The sequence below is a fragment of the Lonchura striata genome, chromosome 2, assembly GCF_050655825.1.
Source record: "Lonchura striata isolate lonStrDom1 chromosome 2, ASM5065582v1, whole genome shotgun sequence".
Lineage (NCBI taxonomy): Eukaryota > Metazoa > Chordata > Aves > Passeriformes > Estrildidae > Lonchura > Lonchura striata.
In genome coordinates, this window is record NC_140704.1 from 35,079,349 (window position 1) to 35,091,587 (window position 12,239).

Consider the following 12,239-nt stretch of genomic DNA (forward strand, 5'->3'; position numbering starts at 1 on the left):
ACTCAGAGGGCTGAAACATCAATTTAATAAACTCACATTGTTTTTTTCTCAATACTTTGTTTTATTAGCAATTCAGAACTAGGCCTGCAAATCAAAACATCTTTTGTCAGGATTTTTTTTTGTTGCAGTTGCAAATGACTGCAATTTGCTGTTCATTGTACAAAGTAAACCCATTGTCCTGAGTAAATGGATGTAAGATTGGAGCTAGATACTCTGTGCACTGCCTTTAAAAACAGCCAACAATTTTCTGTACAAGAAAGCATATTTACACCTTTATGCACATAGGCACTTTGATATAAGCTTTGATGCTTAAGGGAGAAAAAGAACATATTGCATATTATTTTTTCAGAACAATGAGTTAGTTAAAACAGCAAAAATGCAATGTTATGGTAGCATAACAAGGCTTTCTTAATAACATAGGAATTTCTAGTTATGTACTTGTAAGTATGGAAGCCTTATGCAGGTGTAAAGAAACATCTGAGATGTAGCTATCAATTATATAACTGAAACAGGACAGCAGCTTCAACAGGATTGACAGAAAAGGGCATGAAAGTGAGAATGAATGTTTGGAAGTTAGATTTTAATTTGTTAGGCTATTAGGGCTAACTTTTTACCACTGGAATGGAAATTAAGTAATCACAATTTCACTGAAAACCAGAATCAAAATTTCCCATTCTTTCTTTGAGGTGAACATTTCCCTGACAACTTATTCCTGCGGGTGACCACATCCCTTGTGAAAGACAATTTCTCTTTAGCACGTACAATGACCACAGTCCATGCTGGGGCCTCAAACTGTATTATTGAAAAGCATGGTGAATGTTGAATTGCAGAATTTATTTTTCTTGCACTGCCAGTATTAGACTGTTTTTTAAGCTGATAGCTATCAGCCTGACATGACATGCATGCAGGTTTCTACCAATTTATCTTTTCAAGATGTAAAGCTGTGAAAATTTGACTTCTGATAAAATATCATGTGGTTGAAAGTGGAAATTTCACAATTATTTAAGAACTGGATTTTTGAAGTCCTCTAGTCTTCCAACACCCATATTTGGAAATTCTTTTCACTTGACTGGCATTTCAAAGCAAGGTTTGAGCTGTCTGTAGCAAATATAGAAGAGCAGTATGCTGAATACTGCCTTGTTTGCATTTTTCATTTTGATGCTAGCTACTTAATTAGAAAGCAAAACTTTCTTCTGTTAAGGGAATTGATTAAACAATGTTTGGAATTTTTTTGTGGAAACCATTCTGTGTACAGGTATACATTTTAAATAACTCTGTACTATAAAAATTATAGTAAATAAATATATGAATAACTATAAAGAAATAGATCATAAATAATTACGTGAAAACGTACAGTTAGCTTCTTAGCAGAGGCTGTAAAATTTGCAAAGGTTAACCTGAAACATCAAATTATCTCTACAGAGGGAGATCAAGCCAAATGTTTTATAGTGTAAGTTAGCTTGAAGATTCCTGTTATTATTAGCATACACTGCCTACTTGTGAGATGTCAGTGCTCCTTTCAAAGCTCCTCACACTGATACTCCTGAGGAGTATAAGGGTAAACTGTTGTCTTCAGAATGTGGCTGTGACCTTGAATGTCTACTGAGCTGCACTTTCTTTAGCTTAGGCCAATTATTAACTTTGCTAATGGCTGTATATCAAATTCACCATTGTTTGTATAGCTGGCAGTGAAACAAGCCATGACTGTCTTTGTGTGGATGATGCAGTATTAATTTCAAGGAAACCCTTTGTATAAATTGTTTCCTTTGAAAAGTTATGTCTTTGTGCAAGTCCTAATTACTTCTAATTTACCTCATTTGTCTTTGGGCTCTCTAACTTCAGGTTAACACTGCTAATATAGGCACAACATATTTCTTCTTGGTATGTGTTGTTCTTTCCTCTTACTCCTTATTTTAAAAAGGATGATGAATTATCTTATTCAGCTCCCTTACAATCAGTCTTCTCTGACAGATCCCCATGGAGCAGAGGAAGTTACACCCTGAAATAGTCATATGTAGGGATGTGAAGTCATCTGTGCAGCTTTGCCTCTGAAGGGAGGTTTGTCGAGGAACAGCACTGTAATTTGTGGCCTCAGCACCACAGGGAACTCAGCAGAGATCTGCCCACAGCACACATGGAAGTAAGGCGTCTTCACATTCCTGTAGTCCCTGCTGGGTCAGCCCTGGACAGTTTGTGGCAATTTTATCAGGCTTCTGACAGAATAAGAGTCATGCTGGGCTTTTTTCAGGCAGAAAGGGGAAGCAGCCCTTAACTGCATTAAGCCTGGTGGAAATAGTCCAAGCTGAGGGGAACTTACAGTCCTTGGCTTAAATTCAGGATACTGTTACGTGCTGTGAGACAGTCCTACAGACCCTGTAGAAGACAAATGCTGCTTAGAAGTGTTTTATCAGGTATTTAATGGAGAAAGAGCCCTTCCTTAAGGTTTGCATACTCCAATGGAATTGAAAAAGATTCTGCCTTAAGTAGCAGTGATGTAAATGGTGACTGAGAGCAGAAATTTCTCTCAAGTTGTACTCAATTCTGATGTACAACTGTTAGATGGTGAAAGGCTGGAGTTTTCTTAGCCAGCTGTGGGAATATACATGTGGAAGTCTTAATATATACATATAATAAGATGGATATGTGTATGGGTATTTGCCTTCCTGCTCTAAATGAAGATTTGTGGGAACTCAAAATGTCTCTCAGACATTTTTAGAGGTTCCAGGCCTTGGTCAGAAGCATTCTAGACCCTGGCAGACAGCTGAAAAACAACTGTGATTTTGAGTTTGAGCCATGGAATGAATTACCAACTTTGGAGGTGGAACAAGCAATCACAAAAGGTTAGATAGTATAGTATAAGTAGTTACGAAGTAGAGGGGAAATATTTTTAGTATTGTACAGGGGGGTTTTAGCACATGTACAGGGGGGTTTTCACTTTGTACATGGGGGTCAGAAGTTCTAAGATGGAGGAAAGTGGGCTGAACCCATCCTTCTTCCTTCTTCTTCCTTAACTCCATATTCTTGGTGATGTTGGCACTCACAGATTGGTTTAGAGTAGAAAAACACTTGGCAACGTAGGTAGTAGGTATTGGGGAATAATTGTAAACATGTTATACGTAATATATCTTATAAAAGATAGCAGCAACCCTGGGCGGAGGGGGAGACGAAGAAGACAGCAGATAGAGAGGATGTCAGGGTGTGTGTGTGCCTCTACCCAGGCCACTGATCAAATAGCTGCAGTCCAAGAACATAATCTGTTAGATAACTAGCAATAAACTGCCTTGAGACCAAACAGCTAAGCCTGCGGAGTTTTTCTTTGGAAGCACGGGTTGGAGGAGGAATTTCACCACCACATGTGGCCCCAAAACAAGGCTGGGGTTCCCACAAAGATTCTAACAATTTGACACTTCTGCACAGTTCTTAAATGTCTCAAACACAGCAGAGACCATCAATTATTTTGTGAATGGGGTTATCATTGTAGGGTGAAAAAGAGACAAGATATTCAGAGACTTTATCATGATTCTTTCTTGTTGGGTTCTCTAAACATAAAAATTCATTCACACTCTAAAAAGAAGAAAAAATGCAGCATCCAATGCTTGAATGGTTCGATTACCTTAAAATTAGAATCTAGACCTGCTCATTCCAAATAGAAGCTTTTTCCAAGTCTTTTCCAGTTGTGTGATAGTGACAGCAGGAAAGTTGATCTGTGTAACATACATCTACTGTCCTCTGGTTTCATCTTCCCTGTATATGCACGTCTTTAAAAGATCTGTGGAGATCTCATACCAGTGATTTCAGCTGTTCTTCAGTGATGTTTCACAGGAGCAAATGGGCAATTTGCTAATTAAACAATTATGCTAATTGTCTTTTGATATCATAAAAGTTGAGCAAATATTTATTGATGCTGTTTTTTCACAGGTAATTTTGAAATTATTCGACTTTTCTGTTGAAATATAAGGACTTTAAAGCTATAATTCAGAACAGTACAGTTAATCAGGAAATCATATTTGATTATATAAAAGTTGATTAAAATATAAAACCAGTTTGTGGTCTACTTTCTTCCTTCAGTTTTTAATCAGGAAAGTAAGACCAATATTATAGATAAGCTCTCCTGCACACCTTTGAAATATCTCCCCCAGCCTTTCCTTTGAAGGAAGAAAACCTGTACATTTCCCCAAAGCTGAATTACCTACTTCAGAGTGTGCAGCTGCAGTGATTGCAAACCCAGTCGTAATGAATGTGTTATTTTGCAGTCCTTTCTCCAATTTGGTTATAAGGGTCAGATTTTTAATTCCAACTGTGCTGTTTCATGTTAATGACTTTACCACCTAAAGACATAAGGACATTGGCCATTTAAAAAATACCCCTATTCAGAGTTGGTTTAGTATATAAATGCATATTATGCACATTTGAATAATTGTGATTTTTTTCCCCTCTGTCTTTTCCCCTTCTAGACATTATACTAAATTAAAGGTACAGCTATTTCATGCCTTCCCTTTCCTTGATAGGTAAAGGTATTTTAGAATAGTTTTTGCAGCCATACCTGGGTTGATTCTGCTGAATGTCAGTGTGGCAGGAGACATGAGCTGCTACGCTGTTTCTTAGTGTGGATCTCTGCTCCCTGCAGGATTTTGTTTTAGTGTGAGCCCTGCACTGAGGCTGTGGCAGTGATGCTTCAGGAGGAGACCTTTGGGAAGAACTTGCATCAGAGTTTGTGCATGTCTGGTAGCTGAACAAAGTGAGACCAAAGCTATAAAAAAGTTTAGGCAGAGATTTTGAGTTTCCCACAGGCAAATCCAGCACAAGGTTGAGAAAGTCATCCATGAAGAAGAAAGATCTGCACCTAATCTGTCTTGTCTGACACTTCAAATTAAAGTCTGGGTGAAGACTTTATTTGGGCCTTCAGAAATCTGGAGCTTGAGTTTTTACATTGATGACTGCAGTCTTGTTCTTAAACCCAGCTGCTATTCAAGCACATGCAGTGAGAGCACAGAAAGAACAATCTGTGACACCTGAAATTACCAGGTTCAAAATTATCCTTACCAACAGAACAAAAGAAGACCAATTGTTTTGAGATCTGACTGATGAAAAGTTCACTGCCTTGTGAGAAGTAAAACAACTCCAAAAGTATAAAAAGTCCTTGCAAATGTACTTTCGAATTACAGTGCTTATATTCCACAAAGCTGATGCTGAGCAGTAGGAGAAACTATTTTGCATGGAAGAAGATAGAGTCATCTGCAGTGGAGTGCAAATGGGATCAAACTAGGAGAAGGAGAAATTAGGCTGTGTGTCAGGCAATCTGAACTAAAAGAGTTATTTGACTTGGAAAGAGCTTCCCAAGGGAAATAATAAAAGCCACGTTATTTGGGACACCTAAAATTAGACTTCAGAAAGCACTAGAAAAGAAATGTACAACCTTGCTTTGGTAGGGAAGTGGATTAGAAAAAGCAGAGTTTCAGATTTTCTTCTCTTATTTTGCAATAAATTCTACAATTTTTGGGCTCAATTCTGTTTTGTGATATTTAAGTCAAGGTAAGATTTACATTGCTTCTTGCCTTAAGAAACTGAGGTTAAACATACAGACTTCTCCCCTCCACCTATTTCCAGCCTTTTGAACTGTATCTTTTTATTTCTGTCCCTCAGGGATACTTCAGACCCCTCTCTTCCAATTATAGGTATGCATATTTAGAGAAGTGGAGAAAGGGCATGTTTGCCTTAAGGATCCTTTGTAGCATTTCCCTCTTGCCTGGCTCTTAACAGACACTGGAACTGATCAATATGATCTTCCTTTTTTTGGCCTTAATTCAGAATTTATTTTGATTGTTATGGGAAAAGCCATAAACTCAGAATGTTTTGAAGCTATTGTGTGAAATTACAGACCATGGGTTTTATAGATATCCATATCCATATCCATATCCATATCCATATCCATATCCATACATATATATTTACATGTTTGTGTATGTATATATATATAGAGAGAGAGAGAAAGAGAGAGGGGAGAGGCAAATGAAATACAGCCTTTAACCAAGGAACATAGGCCTCCAAGTAATGTGTGTTGATATATAGAAAGTGTTCCAGCCTTCTCCATAATTTTCTTTCAATACAGTCCACATGATATTGCTGCAGTAATACAAAAGAGGTTTTCATAGCCAATCCTACATATTAAAAAGTGTAGATTGTGCAGTTATGACTAAATATTACGAGCCAAATGTTTTTTATTGTAAGTCAGCTTGAGGATTCCTGTCTTTATTAGCATACACTGTCTACTTGTGAGATGGCAGTGCTCCTTTCAAAGCACACTTGAACAAATAGAGGCCCTATGTGGAAAATGGTTCTTCATTGTGTAGGCATTACCCTGTAATAGTTCTGGTATAAAAACCATGAGTTTTAATGTGTACACAAAAGTATGCCAAAGTCAGGACATCCAGCCTTTGAATTTGCGGTAAGAGACTAAAGAAGGCATGTCAGCAGGATTTTCTGAAAGGTGGTTCATTTGTAGAGGGTTTGAAACAACATGGCAGGAAAGATATATGGTGTCTCCAGTATTTCATTCAAGGGGTGTGTGTTATAGCCCCACAGAATGCATTTTGCCCTGATGCCACTGGACAGGAGTATATGGGAATGGGATACTTGGTGAATCTTTCCTCTGCACTGAATTTTGGGTTGGAGATGATCACACAGTTTCTAGTCCTTGAATTTAGGCATCATTTGGAAGAATGAGTGCTGGGGCAGGGACTGGTGGAGAGGCAGCTAGAAAAGTCATCTGATGGCATTTCAGATTGTGACTTTTAAATAGCAGGAGCTGATTCCCATTTCCTTTCTCCCACTGCTGCTTGCCTCCAATGTACTCTACCTCCTGCTGCCATTCATGTGGTCTGCCACAGGAGCGTGGGTTGTATTTTTTTTTCCTTATTTGACTAAGAGCATATTTCCCATTCTAAATCCTTAATGAAGACAAAAGGCCTGTATTGCAGGGTAGGAAGATACTAACCCGAAACATATTATTAGCTGGGAAGACTCATTCTCCTTATGTCCGTGTTTTTGAATGGCTTAATTGAGGAAAAGAGATATCTTCTAATGATGGGTTTTTGAATAGGGCAACAATGAGGGTGGAATGGTGGAGATGCTGTGATGCCAGCTTTCTTGGAAAGCTTCATTAAGAGATTATTAAAGTGATTGTAACTGATTCTGTTACAGATCAGGGTGCTTTGATCAGCCAGCCCTTTGCATAGCAATCTCTCAATAGAGAAAGTATTTCAGAGGCTCTGCATGTTTAATTTTTGACTAATCTCTCATTAAGTATTTTACAAGATAGAAAAGGAGAAAAATACTCAGACATAATTGGGATATTGTTCATGTACACTAGGTAGGAAGTGAACAAGTCTCCATCTATGTTTTAATTTCACTGTCTTTTCCCTCTGCATCTAACCCTGTAGCAAACCAACCAGATATTCCACTCAAGACTGTAACTTGCCTCATTTATATGTTATCTTCTCTCCTGAACTTTTCCAGATTTAACTGTCATGCCATCTCCCTACACAGATGATTCTGGAAAAGCATGGAGTGCCTATTTCTAAAAATGAAGGGAGAAGGAAGGGGAACAGGTTCTGGGAATTGTGGTCTTTTTAACTTAATATAAATTTTTAGTAAAACATTAAAACGTGAAAAATGTTTATAAGACATTTCAAGAATCAGGGAAACAAATTATGACCTAGAGAGATGTATAAAGAGTAAATGTGAGAAATCAATGTAATTTTTTGTTAAGATAAAGCCTTGCAGAAAGAAAAGATAAAGCATATGATATATTTTGTGTTATTTTAGGGCTTTTGACACTGTTTCATATTACATTATGAGGAGTCTCAGAAAATAATCGTGACATGATGGATGTAGAACAAGACATAAAACTAGATGTGTTTGGAGCATTTATCCAATTGTCACTATCAAAAGAAGATGTCAAGCATGGCTTGCATAGGGTTCTCTTTGGCACTGCCTAGTACTTTCATTTGCAACTTTACTAATGAAATACAGGTGTTTCTTTTTAACTTTATGATGACTGAGTCATGCTGAGGGCATGGTTAGGTATGAAAATCAATGAGTCATTCTACAAAAGATTTTTTTAAAAAGAAAAGCATATAGCTTTTATTAGAAGATATGTGCCTTTTTGTCAGTGTGTTACTAAAGAATTGTGAAAACTAACATTTAAAAATGGCAGGAAAAACACTTGACTTTAACACTTGAGATGTCTGATCCTTGATATGATATCATTTGGTAATAGAAGCATTAATCTGTAGAATTATTTCTTTATTTATTATTAAATCATGAGGGCTTTTTCCCTCTTTTTTTTTTTTTTTTTTTTTTAACATTGGGTAAGTCCACTGAACCTTAAAAAGTCTCTTACTCTCTCCTTAGAGCAGCAAACCTCTGGCTTAAAGTCAACTGAGTTTTTGTCCCAGCAGGAGCATCTACATGTGATCGACAATGATTTGTTCTCTGCAGAATTGCATTTAAGGTCTATGGGCTAGGTTAAGGCAAGATGTAATAGTTGGACACGCTAGCATCTATGCATTTGGTACTCATGGCTCTGCTCCAGATCCATGAGCTTGCTCTTTAGATGTATGTTGTCATCATAACTGTAATGAGGCTGTTCGTACTGCACTTTTGGAAGCAGTGCAGTATAAAAGTCTTCAGTCTGCTGAGAGTTAGATATTTTGGCTGATCTTCAGCTTACAGCATATAAACACATTCCTCTCTGTTTTTTTCATTTTATTCTTCCACTTTCCCTTTTCCTCCCTTCCTTCTCCTCAAGGACCCAGACTTTGGCTGTATTTTTCACAACTGCATGAATCGAGAAATCTGAGCAGATGCCTGTGCCACCGCCGCCACCACCACCTCCTCCTCCACCACCTCCACCACCTTCTGGAGGTCCCCCTCCACCACCACCACCACCACTGGTAAGACTGACTTTTCATTTCTGTGAGCAAAGGCTTAGCTGGAGTAGCCAGCTCAGAGCCCACAGGACTTTGGCATGGATATTCATAGCAAATATCTGGGGCAGATGTTTGTTTTGCTGGCACTGGTTCTGTTCATTACAGCAGTGGTCTTCAAAGTGGGGTGTGTGAGATGATCCATTGGTGTGTGGGATGAAAATATTGCAACTTCAGTCATACATGTGTATACTTTATAAAGAAATAAAGCTATCTATTTTGGGGTGCATGTGCAAAAATTTTGTTACTGCTAGGAGTGCATGATCAAAAGGTTTTGAGATTATTAGAGTGCATATGGTGAAAATTTAGCATTTGTGAATACTTTTCCAGCCAAAGGGAATTAATTTTTGTATTGGTAATGTACAGATGGTAAGTATTAATTTCTTCATCCTTTTTCTTACAGCTCCTATTAAGACTCACAGTGTTCAGCTGTACATTTTGCCCTTTCTAGCACACACTGTCTTCCTGGGGATAGAGCACAATATTCTTTTGTACATGTGCAGGAACAATTACAGCTTGTAGCAGATCATTACTGTGTGTGTCATGAAGCAGAACATGTGCCTTGCCAGCATGTTTGCAATAAGAGGAGGATGCTCTGAGTGAACTTTCAGGGTATTATATTTTCATACCTTCACAATCAATTATTGTACCTATGGTAAAACCTGCTTAAGTAATTCCTTGAATTCTGTGATCAGTTGGTCATAACCTATTTCTGCATTGAAATTCTTAGACTTTTTTTTGAAAGAGTGGAACCTGGTACTGTTTTGTTCAAGTCATAAAATCTCTCCTGACTTTTTTTCATATATTTTTCTGTCACTGCTGTGGTTATTTGCAGAGTATGTTAATCTGTGTAGCAAAAAAAGTACATGGTACTTAAAAATGTACTTCAAAAGTAATTGAAGTTTATTTTTTTTAAGAACTACATTTCGCCCTTGCATTCCCTGGCATCTTTGCCTGTTTTGTTCCCAGGAAGGTTGGTCGATTTTGTTTGTTAGTGCTCATAATGCTTTTATTTTATCTTTTTTTTCCAGTAGGAGGTTTCTTTGCAAGTTTCTTTCTGCTACTTTACAGGCTGAACAATTTTGTAAAACTCCCCATGAGTTGTAGAGATGAAGAGGAGGAGGATAAAGACAGCAAATCAAATAAGCAATGTTTGATTCTTTTCAGCATTCAGATTCAACTTTGGCACCAGGAGCAGTGTTTCCAATTAGCAATTCTTCTGGGCTGGTACACAACCTATACGTAGATGCTGAAATAAGTGGGCTGCATATTGTGAGCAGCTTAATGCTCACAACTGCAATTAAAGTCAACAGAAGCCACAAATGTTCTTATCCTAATAAATTTAGATCAGTAAAGTACCTAGAGACACTTTTAGACTCCTCTAACATACGCCAATTGTAAATGACTTGAGAAAGCTAAAAGGACCCTTAAGGATCATTATGAACAAGTTTAGGATTCTTTTTGTTTCCCCTTCCCTTTTCTGACTACTAAATCCACTACTGTGATAGGGTTGTGATACAAGAAGGCTTTTTTTCATGTTGTAGTTGGGTCATTCTGTTTCAAATGGGGTGATCTCTGTATAAGATAAGCAGAATTTAGAGTCAGCTCAATCTTGGTGACATGATACATACTAGATGTGTTTCTAGTTATTATCTGATATCAAAGCTTTGCTTTTAATAAGTCTTGATACTAAAAACAGTATCAACAGAAATAATTAATAAAATAGTGTGGCAGGACATTGTTTTTTCTGCAACAGCAAAATTACTTTTCTCTGTCAAAACTGAATGAGAGACAGGATAAGGAATCTGCATGGTGAATTCAGCAGAAACACAGAGTAAGAGACAGCTCTCCAGCTGGTGCCAAGTTACAGAGTAAAACCTTATAGTTGGGGAGTCTGCAGAAACTTGCTACAGACCCTATTTTCTTTTATTGGAAAGCTCTTTTCTAGAAATTGGCATTTGTCTTTTACAGTTGCTAATCTGCCTAGCTGTTGTTACAGCTGCTAGATCTACAGTTAGGGGATGGAAGAAGGAAAAAATTTAACAGGTGTATAGCTTTAAGGAAAACCTTCAAAGAAAATAAGTTATTATTTGGCCAACAGCTGGAGAAGTTCCAAAGTAAACAGCACAGTGATTTTTATTATACTGGTATGATTAAATCAGAGTAAGATTTGTATGGTAACAATTAAAAGTTAGATTTTAATTTTACTATTAATATGTGGGTGAGCCACTAGTTTAATTCAAGTGAATTATATTAAAAGAAAAATGTCTGTGTGTAGGTGGGGGCTTCAGGGTTTTCATGTAGTTTTTCATGATTGTATTGCAGGGGTATCATGGACTTGTCTTGCTTTTCTAGTTATGGATGAGAACCATACTTTCCTCTTGCTTTCACTATCAAGAGATTTTTATTAGAAGTACTCATCGCATTTTCTTTTTCTCTGCACATTTTCTTTGTGAATATTGTGAGCCTTGATCCCAAATAATTTTGCAGTCCTTACTTCATGGAAATTCTAATCACTGTTGGCACATAACTTTTTTGTCCTGTTAACTCCTTCTTAAGGCAGAAGAAAGTTCCTTCCTAGTGTTTTTCTGGCCTTGTTCCTACTTTTTCTCAAGACTTTTGGACTTGCTGATATTCTGTAAGTGCTTGTACTGAATTTTTTTCACAAAAGTTGTTACAAGACAATAAAAAGTGATTTGGAGATGGTATTTAAGACATGCTAGGAGCCACCTGTGCCCAACAACCAAAAAGCTACTGGCTGTTAGACCAAACTTAAAAGGAAACAAATTCCTGGATTTCTCAGGAGGGAATGGTGGGATGTTTGCTGTAGCAGATGTAGGTGGCTGAGTCAAAATGTAAAATAGCTAATTAGATTCATTCACTAGGGCTTCAAATGCCTGCCTTCTAGGGGTGATAGAGATGAGAGGGGTGAGTAGGCAGAATAAAACTATGCCCAGATGTATTTTCTGGCACTGGCATACAGAATTAAATTCTCTTCATGTTCCCTTTTTCTCTACACCTTAACAAAATACACTTAGATAGGAGACTTTTTCTAAAGCTCTTTTAATTAATGTCATGTAAGGTGGGTTTTTTTAATTGAGTTTTGGTTGGTGGTCTTGGGAAGAGGGTAGTAGGTTTGGCATTTTTTAAAGCTTTCTGCTTATGAAAACTTTATTATATTCTCACTCTATTTCTTTTATCACTCCTGCCTTTAAGCTTGGCATATGAGGCAATCAGGTTAGTTTTGGTTTG

The 12,239-nt window shown here is 37.4% G+C and overlaps 1 protein-coding gene across 6 annotated transcripts in view; it reads left to right on the forward strand.

Moving 5' to 3' along the window:
- The window catches only part of WIPF3 (WAS/WASL interacting protein family member 3), a 39,138-nt gene that overhangs the window by 6,140 nt on the left and 20,759 nt on the right, over positions 1–12,239 (forward strand). For 4 of the 6 annotated variants that reach the window (XM_031503864.3, XM_031503866.3, XM_021538059.4 and 1 more), the window contains exon 2: positions 8,810–8,954. In XM_031503864.3, the coding sequence (XP_031359724.3) occupies positions 8,865–8,954 (90 nt within the window). In that variant the 5' untranslated portion in view covers positions 8,810–8,864. Of the gene's footprint in view, positions 1–7,200; positions 7,255–8,809; positions 8,955–12,239 lie in introns of all 6 variants that reach the window. The other 2 variants (XM_085568612.1, XM_085568604.1) reach the window with 1 other exon arrangement.